Source organism: Eschscholzia californica, unplaced genomic scaffold (assembly GCF_041429995.1).
Source record: "Eschscholzia californica isolate CP2 unplaced genomic scaffold, dmEscCali1.0.p SCAF_4, whole genome shotgun sequence".
Taxonomy (NCBI): domain Eukaryota; kingdom Viridiplantae; phylum Streptophyta; class Magnoliopsida; order Ranunculales; family Papaveraceae; genus Eschscholzia; species Eschscholzia californica.
The window spans coordinates 21302795-21323331 of NW_028238461.1; the positions used below are offsets into that span (position 1 = coordinate 21302795).

Consider the following 20537-nt stretch of genomic DNA (forward strand, 5'->3'; position numbering starts at 1 on the left):
GGTTGCTCGTAGTTTGTGTGTGGTGTCATGTTTTATTTTCCAAGAGAGTTTAGGGTGGGACTTGGGCTCACTTTGGGCCACACAATTTTACGCGTCACATTTGGTTTCTTATCATTAAGGTGCCTATAAAGAAAACGAAATAGAGAAAATGACTATTTGGATAGTAAAAGAATTTTAAATAACTAAAAAAGCCTCAATCTATTACTATTAGTCATTTTCTACCAAAATATTAGGGCTAATTAGAGGTTAGGTTTAAAATAATATTAATAATTACTATTAATAAAATAATATTAATTCCCGAAATACCCTTGCATATCAAAACTCATTTTATCTCTCAAAAAACCAGAAATTTTTTAGGGTTCTTCTTCTTCCATGCTTCTTCTCCAAATCTTCTTCTTCTTCTTCTTCGAAATCTTCTCTGCTTTTTCATGTGTTCTGATTCATTTCTCTCTCTCTAAGAAGTTTAGTTCGTTATAGTTTCTTCTTCTTCTTAGATTTCTTCCGACATCGTTATCTTTGTATAGAAACCTTGTTCGTCGGTAATGGAGGACGAGAGTATCGGAACTTTTAAACCATTAGAATCCGATAAATACTCTAAATAATTAGATGTTGCTGTTAGAGTTGTTCAGATGGCTTGTTTACTCTGTCAAAGGGTACAAGAAAACTTGGTTTCTAAGACTAATGATCAGGTTAGATCAAAAGACGACGATTCACCTGTTACTGTTGCAGGTATTTAGATTTCTTCATTGACATTTATGGGGGTTTCTTCAAATTGATAATAGATAGTGATTTTGCTTTGTTTTTGTGGGGTTTAATTCTTTCCTAATTGTGGAAATGGGTAATTAGGTTTTTTGTTCTCTAGTGATGGTTAAATGCATTTTGTTGTGCTGTCATTTGAGGATCGAATTAATTGAATTGGGTGGATTCTGTTGCTGATGAAGAAGAACATAAATTGAAGCTATTTAAAAAAAACAAAAATTGTATGAAAATGCTTGAATTGAAAGGCAGGAAAAAATGGTTCAGGTAGGTAATGAGGTTAGGTTCTTGGTGTCTAGGCCTATGAAGAAATGACATTTAGGAAAGACTAATCTCCTCATTTCCCATTTTAAGGTCATCCAGAACTTGGTTAAGTGAAATTCTAATTTCGTTCGCTTCATTGTTATGGGTTTAAAGCTTTTGTATGCATTCAATTTGTTTTCTGATTTTAAGTTAGTTGGTATTTGGGATTATAATGACTACAAAAATTTGATTTTCGAGAAACAAGCAATTAAGCATTATGTAACATCTGAGGGTATCGGTGTCGATAAAGAGATAATTTATCACTTCGATAAGTTTCATTCTTATGTGCTGGTTTTGCTGATTATCTTGATTTTGTTTTCAGAATGAAAACCACAAAGACCACAACTATTCTCTTATGTACACGGGTGGTGGGTGTTGTGATTGTGTAGTTGAAACTGCTTGGAAGCGTGAGGGCTTCTGTTCGAAGCATAAAGGTGCTGAGAAGATCCAACCTCTACCAGAAGAGATTGCTTACACTATGGACCCATCCTTTTTCTGTGCAACTCTTCACTGTACCAAGTCTAACACCACGTCTAGTAAAAGAGATGAATCTTTTGGAAATAGTATTGGGTTGTTTAGAGCTTCTCTTTATTTCGTGTGCTGGAGAAGGCCAGTTGCAGGTACTTGGTCGATACCTCTACCTTCTTGATACTTTGTAGATATTGCTTATTGAATATGTTCCACTTTTTAGCCTCTTGATTTATAACTCGTTCTTCGATTATGTCATTAGAGATGTTTAATTGTTTTGTACATGCATCTCATTGTGATCATGTCAGCTACAACATGTTGCTGTGACTCATAGGTGTCGCTGCTAAATCTTTTCATATATTTATATTTAATAATGCAAATAAATTAAATTCCTGCCCGTAACCATATCATGTGTTACATTTAAGTTACCAATTTCTTTTGAATTTACCTTGTTTGTTTTGAACAATTGAGCTACTCAGTGGCTATAGGCCAAGTCACTCTATACCCATTTAGTTTAATAGAATTCCTTTTTCGCTCTAGTTGCTTTTATAGTATAGCTGACCTTCTACAAAGATACATCTTCAGTTAATATATCTTTTATACTCCTTACCAACTAGATTTGAGATGAATGCTTACAAAGTTAATACTCCTAATTAACCTGAAATTGACTGCAGAAATAAGCATTTATGGAATAGAAAAATCGTGGGTTTGTTTTCGGAGACTTCATGCTAGCTTGATCTTTGGTGGTACTTGAAGCCTAATTCCATTTCACAATGCCACTGGCTTTGAGTTTGAAGATTGGACATGACAAGAGAAGCCGCCAAAACACAACGATATAGTTTAGAAGCAAAGGCAGTGGTTAAGTAAGGTTTTTCGCTTTTGGATGGGTAATTGTTTTTCTTTCGAGATGGAAGTTTTTCGGTTATAGCGAACTCTATATGATTTTTTTTGTTAAGGTACCACGAAGATTATCATGTAATCTCTAATGTTATGTAATCTTAAGTTATATCAAAGATATATAGAACTTCTTATTTTCCTCATTTAATCTCTCAATTCTTATATAACATCAAGGGTTCCACTCTCTCCACTAAAACTTATTTTCTCTCATTATGCAAACACATGTTTGCAGTTTACATTGTTGCAAACACACGTTTGCAGAACAGATTGTTGCAAACACGTTTGCATAACAGATTGTTGCAAACACGTTTGCATAACAGATTGTTGCAAAAACGTTTGCATAACAGATTGTTGCAAAAACGGCATTTTTTCCGATTTTTTTTTTTGAAAAAAAATATTGAAAGTGGATCTTGTTAGAAAGCTAATGAAAAATCATTTCTAAATATATAATTTTTATAGAAATCCGACATCTCAAACAAAAGTTATATCGATTTAAAGTTTAAAGAAAAATAAAAGAATTTAGTTACACAAAATGACAAAAAATGACATAAAAGCGTATTTTAGTATTTGCACACTTTTTGACCTGAATAATAATTTTCAAATGTTTTGTGCTTTTCTACTTATTTTCAATATTATTTTGACCTTTCTAGAAATTACCTCAACGAAATAACCAGCTCACAAAACATGGAAAGGATGACGTCCAACTCCAAGCCACTTTAAATCCAAATTATTCTTACGGGCCACCATTTCTTTTGTGGCTCACCTGCAAGCCACTTTAACCTTATTTGAAATGTTAATTCAAATGTGGCCCCTGGTGTTATAACCATCTTTAGAATTTAGCCCTAATTATTGTCAACTATAAACTTTGGCCTTCATGTTTATGTTTCCAGTTAAATTCACCCAGGTCTATTTACATTTTTCCACACTATTTTTTCTCATCATTTCTCTCTAGTCTAGTCTAGTCATCTTTGCATCTAAAAGTTGATTGTCAGCGTGAAGTGTATCATGGTCATCTACCAACGAGTCAGACACAAACACACTCTCTCACCGCCACTCCTCTTCATACCTCTATCCTTCATCCCTCACTCTCACTCTCACTTCCTCACTTTTCCACCTTTATCTTCATGTCTCTATGCTTCCCTTTTTCTCCCTCCATCCCACTCATTTTAGGAAACTCAAGAAGATACTCTCGGTGAAATCTCCAAGAGAAGCCCTTTACAAAGGTTTCCAAGTTTGATACTTTTGAAGTTTCAACTCATTTTGCAAACTCATGCAACTATTTTTGAACTTTGCAATTTAACATGTGTTTGAATCTTGCATAATATGTGTGAGATCTCACAAACTTTACTATGTGTAAAACCCTTGCAACCTTACATATGGATATATTCTTCTTTAGAAAGCTGATAAATAAAGCATAAGGAGTAATAGAAAATTATACTTCTATACAAAAAATTCGGGGCCACATTTACTAAGTTCGCTTCGGGCCTCAAAAAATTTCGGGTCGGCCGTGCTAGTTGGGCAGGAAATTTAATAATAAATTTTCATTAAAATAATGGATTTCATTTGTGTTTAGTGGCATATTATATTACTTTAGTTCTACTCATTGATATCTCTTAACCTTTTTTTTAAGAAAGCAAAACTATTTTTGGTTTTGGTCACCATCTCCAGCCCAATCTTCTCAGCAATCTACCTGCTTCAATAACTCTCTCTCTCAATCCCATAGTTGCTTTAAAATTTCAATTAGTTTTTATCACTCTATAGTCTCTCAATGCCTACCCCGATTACCAAAACTTTGTTAATGTGGTCGAAGGAAGTTACATTATCCCATCTTAGAGATGAGACATCCTCGAAAGGGACCCAAACCCCAACAAGTTATCCCTACTTTTACGAGCCCAACCCAAGTCCTATGACTACAGTTTTGTTGACCCGCTCTAAAAGCCTTGACGGGACTTACTAAGATTGAGAAATTCCCATTAGAGAAGTTTGTGACTATTAATGTGAAGGATATATCCTTTCGGTCTGGAGGAATGTCCTTCCGAAGGAGTGTTCTTCGACCAAGATGAGAATGCGTACGATTTGGCTCATAGGATCCAGATGACCTTATTCGGAAGATCATCAAGTCCGGTTCAATTAGGAGTCGTAATGCTTAGCTAGAAGCCGCTTACGACTGTCGAATCACTTCGATTATCCGCGGCTAACATAGACCGGATCCTACAATGGGTTACACATAAGAATGGTAACTTGGACGGAGAGAATACACTTGTGGGAACTGGCCTATAGATGGATATAATCCAGTTCCACAGTGCTTAAAAGGATATAAAAGAATTGGGCTAATTGTGGAAGACCGGAAAAGTGTAAAACCCACTTTTGGGCCAACTAGGTGCAACCCCTTAAGGGGATGACCATAGCCGGCCATAAGAGGGTAGTGGGCCGGATAGACTAAGCCCATTAAGGGGCTAGTCTGACCGACCATACAGTAGGGGAAACCCTAGTAGGAATTTGTTCCTAATAGGGATCACCAGTCAGATTGGACTCTGACAAGTTTATCTTTTCTGTGGGACTTTAGGAATCCTAATTTGAGTAAGACTCTTATTAGGTATTGCCTATATAAGGACCAAGTAAGAGAACAGAAAAGGTGTAGAATTTTCTCAAGAGAAAATCATCTCTCTCATACATCTCAGAGAGAGAGGAAAATTTTAGAGAAAATGTTCCCATTCTATCTATCAAGTCTAGAAGAAGGAGTTCTTCATCTCAACCTTCAAGAAGGTCCTAGCTGACTGAAAGAAGGGAGTTCAAGTTATACTTTCGGTGTCGCACGTAGAGGAGCTACACTTGAAGCTCTTATCTTCCGAATACTGGTCGGAATTTAGTTCGTGGGAAAGCGAATAAGGTATTCTTCTTTCCTTCTAGTTCATGCACATGATCCTGGATAACGTAGTGTTAAACATATGATGTTTGAGATTCCGCTACCAACACTAGTTGGATGATTAGGGTAGTCTTCGAGACATGTAATTCTCAACAGTGGCATAAGATTATGGTTAATGTGACTAGAATAAAATAAAAACTCGAATTTAAGAAAAGTTTTAAAAACTAGACCTAAATCAAGGAATGAATCTCCATGACTGAAGATTTTGATGAAATCAAAAGTCTTAGTCATAACAAGTCTTCCAAAACAATAGGGTCTAATATAATCTGCCTACCCACTAAAAAACTAAAACTGCTATAGTAAATAAAAGAGTTCCATACGAGCATGGATTTTAGAAGGAGTTCTAAAATAGTCTTTTATTTAAGTCTAAAAACTTTAGACATAGTTTCTTCAAGAGAAGAAATATGAGGTTTTTCCCTCAGGACATTGAAACACAATTGGATTGTTGCTCTCGATGGTGTCTTCCTTGAAAGGAGTTGATCAAGAAGACAAGTGGGAGAAATAATCGAATCTGATTCGAATGAGCAACAAATGGGAGTACGAGAAAAACTCGCATGGAAACTTCTTAAAGAGTTAAGAAGGTTTCATGATATTGTTCAAAACCCCGAGTGGGTCTTCAGAAGACCCACAAAAACTGTAGCAGAACCATACTCAGAAATTTGGTTGAAAGTCAAAAGGATCATAAATGGAATCCAAGTTGGTATTTCATAGTGAAAACCATACATGGATGGAAACACCCATATTTCCTGAATTTATGATCAAGATAAATGAATTCATAAGAAGAGTCTTTTGAATAAGATTTTATGCTTGACTCAAAAAAGTCCATAAAAGATCAGAAGTAAGAGATGATATCTAACATTCGTAAATAAATTCGAGCGTTGATTTTCTGAAAAGAATTGTTAGAGTCTTGTTCGACAAGAGGGTAAGTGGGAGTGAAACAAGTTAGTTTTACGTCCGGTATGTGAGACATACTGAGATTGAGAAACAGTTAGGGAACTGACTCAATAAGACACCAGACTAGAGTAAAACATTAGGGCATCGAGATCTAAATAGTGATAGATCATTAGATGATATGACTCGTTTAAAAGAAATTTGAAGAGGGCTAACTAGAAATACTCTTAGAGAGATTCTACCCATCTCTCATGGTACACTGCCAAGCAAGACTCAGAATTCGGAAATTCTGATGAGCAAAAGTATACATGAGGGGAAACACTTATGTCATAAAGACATAAGATCGATTATGGAGATGATCGATTTTTACCCGCACATCTAGAAATACCAGAAGTATTTGATGTCGTCACCAATAAGTAACAGAGAGCGTCCTAAGATGCTTGGAGCACGAATCTCTGAAAGTATTGGTTGAAGAAAGTCATAAATAACAATCTTCCGAATATAAAGATAGGAATCTTTTAGGAAGGACAACCAGATGAAAAGGGTTTCATGCTGGGAGTCGATGCAAACTCTACTAGTAAAGAAAGTACAATTAGGACTTAGGAAGTTTTAGTTTTAGTTTTAGAAACTGATATTATCGTAAGAGTTGATGAAGGCGTTCTTCAGCATGATAATAATGAGAAAAGTGAAACGATTCATGGATTGAATCCACAACTAAACTGTCACCTTAAATCGAACATGGAAGATGTACGAATTTAAGGAATTAGGGTCACGAAAGACTGGCCTAAGAGACTTGTAAAATGGGGCACATAAAGAGTTTACGTGGGGAACTAAACTTTGACAAACTCTTGTTGTCCAAAATAAAATTAGTTTATTTCGTCATCTAAATTGTGGTTTAGAATTTAGACGACAGTCCAAAATAATAGAAAGTTCCAAGTAGGTTTATAGATACGTGATCTAATGAAAGAACTCCTACTAAGTGAACATGGAAGGATTCCATTATATCATCCCTAGCCCAGGTCATTGGTTGGACAATAATGACTGAAGAAGACTAGCATGAGTGATTGACAAGATAGCGCTGTTTCTTGGGTTATGGGAGTAAGAGTACTGAAGTTAGCTTCATGGGTGTATAAGTTGATACATTGGAAACCCACCAAGTGAGAGTGCTTCAAGAGTTGAAGGTATGAACGTCATAACTCTCATTTAGCAAATTGGAAAGATTCCTCAAAACATAAGTATTCACTCATCTTATGTAAGGAATGTCGAGCCTTGGTCTCGTCAAACGCCTTGCCGTGAAAGGAGGTTATAAAAACGGAGGTCGGGTGAAACAAGATAGACATGAAGCTTAGTGGGTGTACAAGAATGGAATATGTCTTCCTAACAAAAGTTAGAATAAAATATCTCTAGGCCACTTGAGGAGTGACAACTGAAAATGCATGGACGTGCTCAAATGGATTAAGAGTTAATCATTTGATTTAACAGTTTGTTCTCCTGATAAAGAAAGTCTGATAAGTATGACGTATCAGATGAGATACGAAAAGACATGGAATCGAGCATTGCACTTATTTAAGTACAAGTGGGAGACTGAAGGATATATCCTTTCGGTCTGAAGGAATTTCTTTCTGAAGGAGTGTCCTTCGACCAAGATGGTAATGGGTACGATTTGGCTTATAGGATCAAGATGACCTTATTCGGAAGATCATCAAGTCTGGTTCAATTAAGAGTCGTAATGCTTAGCTAGAAGCCGCTTACTACTGTCGGATCACTTTGGTTATCTGCAGCTAACATAGATCGGATCCTACAACGAGTTACACATAAGAATGATAACTTGTACGAAGAGAATAGACTTGTGGGAACTGGCCTATAGATGGATATAATCCAGTCTGATAGTGCTTAAAAGGATAGAAAAGAATTGAGCTAAGAGAGGAAGCCCGGAAAAGTGTAAAACCCACTTTTAGGCCAACTAGGTGCAACCCCTTTAGGGTTCGACCATAGTCGGCCATAAGAGGGTAGTGGGCCAGACAGACTAAGCCCATTAAGGGGTTATTCTTGCCGGCCATACATTTAGGGAAACCCTAATAGGAATTTGTTCTTATTAGGATTCCCAGTCAGATGGGACTCTGACAAGTTTATCTTATCTGTGGACTTTAGAAATCCTAATTTGAGGAAGACTCTTATTAGGTATTGCCTATATAAGGACCAAATAAGAGAACATAAAAGGTGTGGAATTTTCTCAGGAGAAAATCATCTCTCTCATACATCTCAGAGAGAAGAGGATTTTGGAGAAAAGGTTCCCATTCTATCTATCAAGTCTAGAAGAAGGAGTTCTTCATCTCAACCTTCAAGAAGGTCCTAGCTGACTGAAAGAAGGGAGTTCAAGTTATACATTCGGTGTCTGAAGTAGAGGAGCTACACTTGAAGCTCTTATCTTCCGAATACTAGTCGGGATTTAGTTCGTGGGAAAGCGAATAAGGTATTCTTCTTTCCTTCTAGTTCATCTTTAGTGCATGCATATGATCCTGGATAATCTAGTGTTAAACATATGATGTTTGAGATTCCACTAGCAACACTAGTTAGATGATTAGGGTAGTCTTAGAGACATGTAATTCCCAACATAATGTTGTAAGCTTATCAAAAATAAAGAGTTATTCTCTTGCACAGTAACTACATATATTCATGTAAAATAGCCATTTATTTTAAGAAAAAATTATTCGAAGTTCACATTCATGTCTTTCACAAAGATTAAAGAATGTAACTCATAAGTTAGAACTTGCATAAGCAATTCCTTATTATGCGTGCGCTAGTGAACAACCGGACACCCATCTACACTATTACTAGGTACAGTAGGGCAAGTGGCAAGATGACAGTGATCATCCCAATCCAGTCCCCACCAAATAAATCCATATATACCTTCCATACCAACTGTAACCGTCGTTAAGAGAGCTACAAATTAAGTCCCAATAAAAAGGCCATTACCCAAATGGTAATTGTACTAGTGGTGTGGCCGTGAATTTGGAGGGCGGTGCAAAATTTTAATCGCGGACCCTCCATACTATAATTGATAAATAAAAACAATCTCAATAAAACAACAAGAGATATTACGTCTAATGATATTAAAATTATATTAAAAATTATTTTATCACAAAATTACCATATAGGTGAGTTAGAGAGAGAGAAACAAACTACACACATGACATATAGCACATTAACATTTGACACATAGCAAATGAACACATGACACATAGCACATTAAGACATGACACATAACACTTTATAATTAAGCCAATTAATGTCAAATAATAAAAATACTTTTTGTATCGACCCAACTTAAGTAACGTTCGATTGTAAGAGTCTTGGAGAGAAGAGAGGGGAAGTACAACAATACCTATTGCATTAAGAAGTGTGAAAAAAAAGTAGAGAGCGAAAACAATACTACAACGTTAGTATATATTCCCTTCTTGCAGTATAGATAACATAAAAGATATACAAATATAATTCTTCTTTTTTTGTTTATGATTCCCTTCTTTTTTTTGTACGGTAGCAAAAAAATTCCCCTCAAGTCCTCAAGTATTTCCACCCACCGAGCTCCTTGGTATAATGTGTTTGTTGGTGTGTTTTAACAAATAATGTGTTCGTTGGGACAAATATGTCGAGGTGGAGATGATGTCTCTATCTAGGTTGCTCGTAGTTTGTGTGTGGTGTCATGTTTTATTTTTCAGAAGAGTTTAGGATGGGACTTGGGCAGGAAATTTACTAATAAATTTTCATTAAAATAATGGATTTGATTTGTGTTTAATGGAATCTTATATCACTTTAGTTCTACCCATTAATATCTCTCAACCTTTTTCATTTTTTTGAAGAAAGCAAAACTATTTTTGGTTTTGGTCACCATCTTCAACCCAACCTTCTCAGCAATCTACCTACTTCAATAACTCTCTCTCAATCCCATAGTTGTTTTAAAATTTCAATAGATTTTATCATACTATAGTCTCTCAATGCCCACCCCGATTGCCAAAACTTTGTTAATGTGCTGGAAGGAAGTTACATTATCCCATCTTATAGATGAGACATCCTCGAAAAGGACCCAAACCCGAACAAGTTATCCTTACTTTTGCTAGCCCAACCCAATCCATATGACTACAGTTTTGTTGGCAAATGCTCCACGAGCCCACTCTAAAAGCCTTGACGACACTTACTAAGATTGAGAAATTCCCATTAGAGAAGTTTGTGACTATTAATGTTGTAAGATTATCAAAACTAAAGAGTTATTCTCTTGCACAGTAACTACATATATTCATGTAAAATAGCCATTTATTTTACGAAAAAACTTATCGAAGTTCACATTCATGTATTTCATAAAGATTAATGAATGTAAAGTCATAAGTTAAAACTTGAATAAGCAATTCCTTATTATGCATGTGCTAGTGAACAACTGGACAACCATCTACACTAATACTAGGTGCAGTAGGGCAAGTGGCAAGAGGACAGTGATCATCCCAATCCAGTCCCCACCAATTCAATCCATATATACCTTCCATACCAAGTGTAACTGTCATTGAGAGAGCTACAAATGAAGTCCCAATAAAAAGGCCATTACCCAAATGGTAATTTTACCAGTGGCGCGGCCGAGAATTTGGAGGTCCGGTGCGAAATTTTAATCGTGGGTCCTCTGTACTATAATTGATAAATAAAAAAATCCCAACAAAACAACAAGAGATATTACGTCTAATGATATTAAAATCATATTAAAAAGTATTTGTCACAACATTACCATATAGGTGAGTGAGAGAGAGAAACAAACTACACACATGACATATAGCACATTAACACTTGACACATAGCAAATGAACACATGACACATAGCACATTAACACATGACACATAACACTTTACAATTAGGCCAATTAATGTCAAATATTAAAAATGCTTTTAGCATTAACCCAACTTAAAGAACGTTCGGTTATAAGAGTCTTGGAGAGAATAAGAGAAAGGAAGTACATCAATACCTATTAGATTAAAGAGAGAGAGAGAGAGAAAAAAAAAAAAGTAGAGAGCGAAAGCAATACTACAACGGTAGTATATATTCCCTTCTTATAGTATAGATAACATGAAAGGATATATGCATATATTCTTCTTTTTTTGCTTATGATTCGTTTTTGCAGAGATGGAGAAGAATGAAATACTAGCTCCGGAGTGCGGAATGACATTTGACGATGATGAAGCAATATATGAATTCTTCAAGAAATATTCACGTGCTTTGGGTATTCCTATAAAAAAAACATCTACCAAAAGGGATAAAGACACCAAAGTGCTAAAATGCTTGACATATTGTTACAAAAAAAACATCTACCTTGGGGAAATCTTCATGTAATGTCCGATCTTAAGTTCCGTAAGGACAGTCGAGGTGGTACTCATAGTGCAGATACAAAAACTTTTAAAAACCAAGTTGGCAAGAGAGTAGCTTGGATATAGTAATATTCCCATTATCATCTCCGAGAGCCCGTAAATATCTATGCCTCCCTGCTCTCAAATACATTTACCAACTATTCGGTTTCGATGTTTAAACTACATAACTCATAAAATGTTTGTCATTCTTACTTGGCCTGTGGTGGCAGCAATCACACTTGCCAGAAGAGTTAGAATGAAAGGGAATAAGTATCCCAACAAAACTCTCCAGTATGGGATCTGAAAATATTCTCTGAAGTAGATCGAATTAATTATGGCAAGAGAGATCATGACAACTATGATCGCATAAAACCACCACTGCGGAATCGATTTATAAGACTTCATCAATCTATTATGAACATCATTATATCGGTCTTTACCTTTCCATGCCTGCTTGAATACATCTCAGTTCTCTATACATGCAAAAGTTATAATTCTGAGTTAAGTAGGTGTAATATTGAGTAAAGGAAGCAATGAGAAAGAAGCAATCGAGAAGGAATCATCAATCACCTGGAATAATAAAGAATAAAGTAAGTGAAAGCAGTTGTTTCAGATGCAAACCTAAATCCGTAAGAATAGATAAGGTAGACACCATACATGGACAGATCCATGGGGGTGCGATGGGGTGCGGCTGCACCCCCTGGATCATCCCGAAAAAATAATATAGTAGTAGTAGTAGTAGTAGTAATTCTTTTTTAATATGTATATAGGACCCAAACCTGAACAAGTTATCTCTGCTTTTGCTAGCCCAACCCAAGCCCTATGACTACAGTTTTGTTGGCAAATGCTCCACGAGCCCACTCTATAAGCCTTGTCGACACTTACTAAGATTGAGAAATTCCCATTAGAGAAGGTTGTGACTATTAATGTTGTAAGATTTTCAAAACTAAAGAGTTATTCTGTTGCACAGTAACTACATATATTCATGTAAAATAGCCATTTATTTTACAAAAAAACTTATCGAAGTTCACATTCATGTCTTTTATAATGGTTAATGAATGTAAACTCATAACTTAAAACTTGAATAAGAAATTCCTTATTATGCATGCGCTAATGAACAACCGGACAACCATCTACACTAATACTAGGTGCAGTAGGGCAAGTGGCAAGAGGACAGTGATCATCCCAATCCAGTCTGTACCAATTCAATCCATATATACCTTTCTTACCAAGTGTAACCGTCTTTTTTTTTTTGATGAAAATGTAACCGTCGTAGAGAGAGCTACAAATGAAATCCTAATAAAAAGGCCATTACCCAAATGGTAATTTTACCAGTGACGTGGCCAAGAATTTGGAGGTCAGGTACGAAATTTTAATCGTGGGCACTCCGTACTATAATTGATAAATTAAAAAAATCCCAACAAAAGCAACAAGAGACATTACATCTAATGATATTAAAATCATATTAAAAAGTATTTGTCACAACTTTACCATATAGGTGAGTTAGAGAGAGAGACAAAATACTCACATGACATATAGCACATTAACACTTGACACATAGCAAATGAACACATGACACATAACACATTAACACATGACACATAACACTTTACAATTAGGCCAATTAATGTCAAATATGAAAAATGCTTTTAGCATTGACCTCGGTTGTAAGAGTCTTGGAGAGAATAAGAGAGAGGAAGTACAACAATACCTATTGGATTAAAGAGAGGGAGAGAGAGAAAAAAAAGTAGAGAGCGAAAGCAATACTACAACGGTAGTATATATTCCCTTCTTGTAATATAGATTACGTGAAAAGATATATGCATATATTCTTCTTTTTTTGTTTATGATTCGTGTTTGCAGAGATGGAGAACAATGAAATACTAGCTCCGGAGTGCGGAATGACATTTGACGATGATGAAGCAATATATGAATTCTTCAAGAAATATTCATGTGCTTTGGGTATTCCTATAAAAAAACATCTACCAAAAGGGATAAAGACACCAAAGTGCTAAAATGCTTGACATAGTCATGAAGTCGAGCAGGAACTAGTTATAGGCAATGTAGCAATCCATTAAATCCTCCACCGAACTCTAAAACAAGGTGCAAGGTTAAGATTTCTGCTACTCTAGAATTAGATGGAAAATGGGTGATTACTAAAGTTTATCTTCACCACAACCACTTGCCTAGTCCATCAAAATCTCGACTCTTTCGATGCAATAGAAAATTACAAACTCTGTAAAGAAAGCTAGAGATCAATGACAAAGTAAGAATTAGAGCCAACAAGAATTTTCAAACACTTGCTAATATGAGCAGTATACGAATTCATATATTGCTTCATCATCGTCAAATGTCAAAGCAAGAATAGAAAATTGCAAACTCTGTAAAGAAAGCTAGAGATTAATGACAAAGCAAGAATTAGAGCCAACAAAATTTTTCGATGCAATAGAAAATTGCTTTTGTAGTTGAATTTGGAGGTCGTGATAAGTTGGATGTTTTACAAAAGGATTGTAGAAATTACAGTGATAAGATAATATGAGCAGTATACGAATAGGGGAGTGCAATTCCATTGCAATCCAACACTATTTTTTGAAGATACATGTGCAAAACACTGGGTTCTTCTTTAGTATAGACCTTGACGAAGATGATAGATTAATTAATGTCTTTTGAGTAGATGGCAGGAGTAGGGGGCATACAAAGACTTCATATTGTATTTAGCCCACTACCCCTTGTGTTTCTTGTACACGAACAAGTTAAAGAAAACAACCACTGCGAACCAAGACAAATAATTGATAGCAACAGCTGGAGGTGAGTTTTGTATAGCAGAAAAAATGACAGGAACATTGATAAGTTTAATCCACTTCGTCTCAAGAAACTTACATCAAAGTAACCAGGCAAGCACAATAGCAAGCACTCGAACAAGAAAAAAGTAGTAGACGTTCTTGTACTGGCCAGAAGGTGCAAAAACATGGGTAAGCCCAACACCACCCCAAACCATGTTGTGGCTAAACATTCGGTGCTCAGTCGGACATGTCCATGGGCTCCCAACTGGAAGTTTTTTTGTCACAAATGTGGTCCACACTACTCAAGAACCACCATGTTGTACCAAAGCCGGCTGAATATGAGATGAATGAGCCCACAATCTTTGGATTTCAGAACAGTCGTAGACAAACTATATAAGTTTATACAGGAATCAAATATAGCTATCTACCTTGTATAACTCATATAACAATGCTAGTCGGTCGAATGGGGTGTAGTGACTTGGCCTTCGACTATTGTAGTCGATGAGTTGCTTGTGTTCTATGTGTCAAACTCTAGTAACATGAATATTTTGATGAGAAAATCTAGTCGAAAGAGTTTATTGTTTAATCAAACAAGTAGACTGGCCTTTCACCAAACTAAGATTTGTTTACCTGAGCAATGAACAATGACCTTGGGGAAATATGACTTTGGGGAAATATGACCTTGGGGAAATCTTCATGTAATGTCCGATCTTAAGTTCCATAAGGACGGTCGAGGTGGTACTCATAGTGCAGACACAAAAACTTTTAAAATCCAAGTTGGCAAGAGAGTAGCTTGGATATAGTACTATTCCCATTATCATCTCCGAGAGCCTGTAAATATCTATGCCGCCCTGCTCTCAAATACATTTACCAACTATTCGGTTTCGATAGTTTAAACTACATAACTCATAAAATGTTTGTCATTCTTATTTGGCCTGTGGTGGCAGCAATCACACTTGCCGGAAGAGTTAGAATGAAAGGGAATAAGTATCCCAACAGAACTCCCCAGTATGGGATCTGAAAATATTCTCTGAAGTAGATCGAATTAATTATGGCAAGAGAGATCATGACAACTATGATCGCATAAAACCACCACTGCGGAATCGATTTATAAGACTTCATCAATCTATTATGAACATCATTATATCGGTCTTTACCTTTCCATGCCTGCTTGAATACATCTCAGTTCTCTATACATACAAAAGTTATAATTCTGAGTTAAGTTGGTGTAATATTGAGTAAAGGAAGCAATGAGAAAGAAGCAATCGAGAAGGAATCATCAATCACCTGGCATAATAAAGAATAAAGTAAGTGAAAGCAGTTGTTTCAGATGCAAACCTAAATCCGTAAGAATAGATAAGGTAGACACCATACATGGACAGATCCATGGGGTGCGATGGGGTGCGGCTGCACCCCCTGGATCTTCCCGAAAAAATAATATAGTAGTAGTAGTAAAAATTTTTATGTATATAGGTATATCTTATATATAACATCTGATGTAATATGCTAACACAAAAAAGACTATAGCTTAGTAGTGAATGCGCAATTATTAGGAACGTGAGGTCATGAGTTCGAATTTGTCTATAAGCATTTGGAGTGTTTTTTTACATTTATGTGTTTACACCCTATGTATACCTGACCCTGTGTATTGATGATTTGAAGCAGAACTTGGCTCAATGATTGTGTTGTTGTGTTTGGGGTCGTGGGAGCGTTAATCCCACTCCTTCAAATATTTTTAATATTTAGTAATCGACCCCCAGTTATTTAGCGATATAAGGACTATACCCCCAAAATGAAAATATATATGGCGTTGACCCCCATTCTCGATTTTTCCGTTAAATATCAGTTAAGTGGTTCGCGTGCAAACCACATGTGTGACTTATGACAAAAATACCCTTCTTAAAACATTTAGGTTATTTAGACATTGACCCCTAGTTATTTGGCAAATTTAGGACTACACCCCCAGACGAAAAATATGTCTACAATTGAAAGAGAGAAAATGAGATGAAGCTAAAAAAAACCCCAAAATATTAGTCTAGTATTTTAGAGAGAGAAAGTGAGGGAGAAATGAGTTCTAGAAATAGAGTGAATGTGAGAGGGAAAGATAAATGGTTATATATAGAAGGGTAAAGGTGGAAATATGAAAATATGATATGTCCTGGAGATGGAAAAAGGTTCTTCGATATCCGTATTTGGGCTTGATGTATAGGGTTTTCAAAATTTGGGGTTTTTTTTTCTAATATTATTCCGGATTGGGTTTAATGTAGGATTGGAGCCCATTTTTTGGGTTTTTTTTTTATCAAAAAAATTCATTTTTAAAGTAAAATTCTATTTCTTCATATAGCAGTTAGCACAGGTGCCACAGAGAGATATATTTTTATATCTCGCATTGAAAATCCTCTTTGTTTATTGAAACACACACGCACATATATATATATATATATATGATCATATGCATATGTAGCTAAGGATCGCTTGACACTATTAATGAAAGAAATTGAGGAAACTTCATTAATGGAGGAGTTTAATATTTCAAAATGCTTTATTGTTGAAAGAGTTTGAAGTTCAATAATTCTCATTTATGGAGGTTAACAGTCGTGAGCTATCAAGAATCATCCGACTCATATTAATAGTATTTTGAGTGAAAACATGTTTTTAGAGGTAAGATACAAAAAAATTATGTAACTCTTCCAATGAAAACTGAGATTTCAAAGTAAAATCAGTTTCTTCATTTTCGTCAGCGATGCAAAATTTTGGTCAGTTGATCTTTTGACAATGAAGTCCTTCACCCACATTTTTATCCAAAATTTTTGGTCAATAATGTCATTTTTCACAAACATTTCGGGTGAAAGCCATTGTTTTCCTTTTTGTAATGTTTCGTTTATATGATTAGATTTTAAATACTGGAAAAGAATATGAAACACTTACAACTCATATGTAAATAACGTACAAATGCTTGCACTTATTACAAGACAAAAAACACAAGGAATTGCTTAAAATGTGACCAATATACGACAACTAAAATCGATTAATTCTCGGTAGTATATCTGAAAATTTTCATCTTCTACACTGCGTATCTATCGAAAAATATCGTCTTCTTCAAGCAGTTTTTTCATGGTTGCCCCACTTTTAAAATTGACATAATAAAAAGAAAGTTAGAAACCCTGGCTAAATACCAACAAAATTGTATTTATATGAAAATCCTATTTCTATTTGTGTTGAATAATCTAAGAATTTTAAACAAAGAAAATCAAAACTCAAGTTATAACTGTTAGAGATCCACTCCACTCGGTTTATCCGAGTGGATTAGGACGAATATTGAAGCTATAGGAATCCATATAGGATTAGGATTGTTATCATTATCGGATTTCTAATACAACTCCTAATAGGATTATTGTATAGATAAACATGTAATATAGTATCTTATATACTTAAAACTCTTATTATGAATCCTATATATATGGATCAAACTCAATGTTGTAATCATCAAGTTGTAAAGTAATAACAAGGTTTTTACCTAGCTCTCTCTCTCCCTCTCACTCGATCATCACTATCACCACTCGGTTTCATCCGAGTTGCCTTTGCAACAGTCCCTCGATCTTCAACCGAGACGATCATCAAATCGTTCTCGGCTTCACCGAGAATCCCACAGTGCACTCTCGGTTATACCCGAGAGTTACACTGCTCCAGCTCGGCTATACCCGAGAGGAACTTCAAGGTTCACTCGGTCTCACCGAAGTGTTATCTCTCTCGGCTTCTACACATCCGTCTTCCTCGAGTTTCATCGAGTTGTTTACTTCAAGGTTTAAACCTTCTCACATGGTATAAGAGCCTAAAGAGTTCAATTTTTTTTTTTGAAATATGACTACTCCCGAATCTTCGGAGATCTCTCAAATTCATCCTAACACTAATAGTGGGCCGTTTGATGTTCACCACTCGGATTCTCCTACTACTATTCTCATCACACCTCTTCTAACCGGTGACAATTACTCCTTATGGTCGCGAGGAATGACTAAGGCCTTAAGGGCTAAATCTAAACTTGGTTTCGTTGATGGAAGCATTGAAAAACCCACCGATCCTAAAGAATTAGAATTATGGGGACGATGTAATGATCTCGTCTCTAGTTGGCTCATCAATTCCGTTGATCCACCTCTTCGCGATTCAATCTTATATGATGAATCGGCCTTTGATGAGACATGAAAATGTCCCATTTGAATCTCTTAATTAAGGCTAGTTAGTCCAATTCGAGCAGTTACTCTGATGATTTGTGTGTTTCTCTTGTCCAGGTGTCTTCTACAGATTTGAGTTTGAAAAATAGATAAAAGAGGGCCATTTTGATCGTTTTGGTGGTAGGGGTATTTTGAGAGTTGTGACTGATATTGATGCTCGGATGAAAGTAGAGTCCGAGACGAATCCAACGGCGAAAACGAGAGTCGAATCGGAGTCCGGACAAGCAAGATAGACCAAATCAAAGTTTGAGTCAAAATCAAGTGAACCCGGATGTTCCAGCGACACGTGGCGCGCACGAGGAACCCAAATCAGACGGCTGCAAGGTCATTCGGACTATATTCGGTCAGACACGGTGTATTTCTTGATTCTCTAGGAGTGCATGATCCCGTGTAACACAGCGTAAGAGTCACCGTACTTCTCTCGCACGTTTATTTCGTTTCAGAGACACGTGGGCTAATCTAACATGCGTGTAACTTATTTCCCTCACCCGAGAAGCATCTTACCAATTTCACTTATAAGTTACAACTCACGTTCAGATTGAGTGGTTCTCATATTTATGGGAATTTTCCTTATCATTCCCTCTCTCTCATCTATATTAATAGATTATTTAGAAGAAGGAAAAAAATGTGAAGATAATATATTAATGGAGATAAGAAGATGGAAGATTTGAAAGGGATTTCTTATTGATAGAAAGATTCTTGGAGATGATTTAATTCGATTGAAGAAGGCAACATAAAGATATTAGAGGGAGCTGGCTGGATCTCTTTCTCCGATCAAAATATTCTAGAGAGAGAGAATGAAAGTTTTGGAGCTGGATATTGGATTGGTGAAATTGAAAGAGAGATTTGATTATGGCTAGAAAATCAACATTAAAAATGGAAATCAAAAGCAAATTGAGAAGGAGCTGGTCTTCATGATAGATATTTTCTCTTCATCATACTTGGCCAGATCAGAGAAAATGAGAAATCATTATAGGGAACTCTTAATAGTAGAGAGAAGATATTCTTCTCTCTAAAAGCTGAACCAGATTTCCTATAGAGAGATAACTCTCTTATTTGGTAAGTTTTACTGATTTGGTTAGAAAAATATTGATAGAGTGATTGAGAGAGATGAAGAAGAAAAGGGCTAGAATATGTTTCTAAAGAGAGAGGCTCGGCTGGATCTTCTCACCACTGAAAGAAGGGATTCTATAGAGAGAGATGACTCTCAAGATTGAAGGAGATATATTTAAGAGGATTCGGTTGATTTGAAGAGGATACACAGAAGATAATTTAGAGAGAGGAAGAGATTCTTCATCAAATGTCTCTCTCATAACTCTGAATATATTATATAACAAACATGGAAAGATGGAGAGATTGACAGAGGAGGATTCTTTTCTTATCTTTTCAATCTCTTGAAATGGAAAGGGAGATGGAGTTGAATATTTTCAGAGAATCAAGAGAGGATCGACTGGGTTTTTGGGACTGTTTTAAATCTTCTTCTTCTTTGTATATAAACAGGGAGCTAAGATTAATGCAAAAAAAAAAAAAAAAAACAGGGAGCTAAGAATGGGTTCAACATCTCATCTTGGGGGGCAGTAAAACAGAGAGCTTTCCCTCTTAATCATCTTCTTCCTCTCAGGGCTTCATTGAACATTTAGAAAGAGAGAGAGATTATTGCTTAGAGAGAAACAGAGAAAGATCAACAGAGAACTACTTCTTCTTTTTTGTATTTCTTTGAGAGAGAATTGTATTGAGAGAGAGAGAGAAAGAGAAATAACAGAGTTGATGTTTTATTCTATGTTGAAACCAGATTGTAGAGATACAAAGCTTATATATAAAACTACAGAGAGAGTTTTGGTAAAGATTACTTTTGTGAGAGAAGAATCTAACTATCACTCCATCTTCATCACCTTTATC

The 20537-nt window shown here is 35.8% G+C and overlaps 1 protein-coding gene across 3 annotated transcripts; it reads left to right on the plus strand.

The window, feature by feature from the left end:
* The first annotated feature begins 372 nt into the window (after window positions 1-372).
* On the plus strand, window positions 373-2488 carry LOC147543603 (uncharacterized). Of its 3 annotated transcripts, none has more exons than XM_086636977.1 (3): window positions 373-729; window positions 1449-1679; window positions 2202-2488. In XM_086636977.1, exons 1-3 carry the CDS (start codon window positions 630-632, stop codon window positions 2279-2281), a joined length of 411 nt encoding a protein of 136 aa, XP_086493103.1. In that variant the 5' UTR covers window positions 373-629; the 3' UTR covers window positions 2282-2488. The 3 variants fall into 3 exon arrangements, with proteins under 3 accessions (XP_086493103.1, XP_086493102.1, XP_086493101.1); XM_086636976.1 differs by having other exon boundaries at window positions 407-689; window positions 1382-1679; XM_086636975.1 differs by having other exon boundaries at window positions 409-729; window positions 1382-1679.
* Window positions 2489-20537: the final 18049 nt, after the last annotated feature.

Bases quoted from the DNA above. Each gene is read 5' to 3' on its own strand.
- LOC147543603 (XM_086636975.1), top strand. From the start codon at position 607: ATGTTGCTGTTAGAGTTGTTCAGATGGCTTGTTTACTCTGTCAAAGGG. The intron at 730-1,381 runs GTATTTAGATTT...TTTTGTTTTCAG, and splicing joins TTCACCTGTTACTGTTGCAG to AATGAAAACCACAAAGACCA. The intron at 1,680-2,201 runs GTACTTGGTCGA...AATTGACTGCAG, and splicing joins CTGGAGAAGGCCAGTTGCAG to AAATAAGCATTTATGGAATA.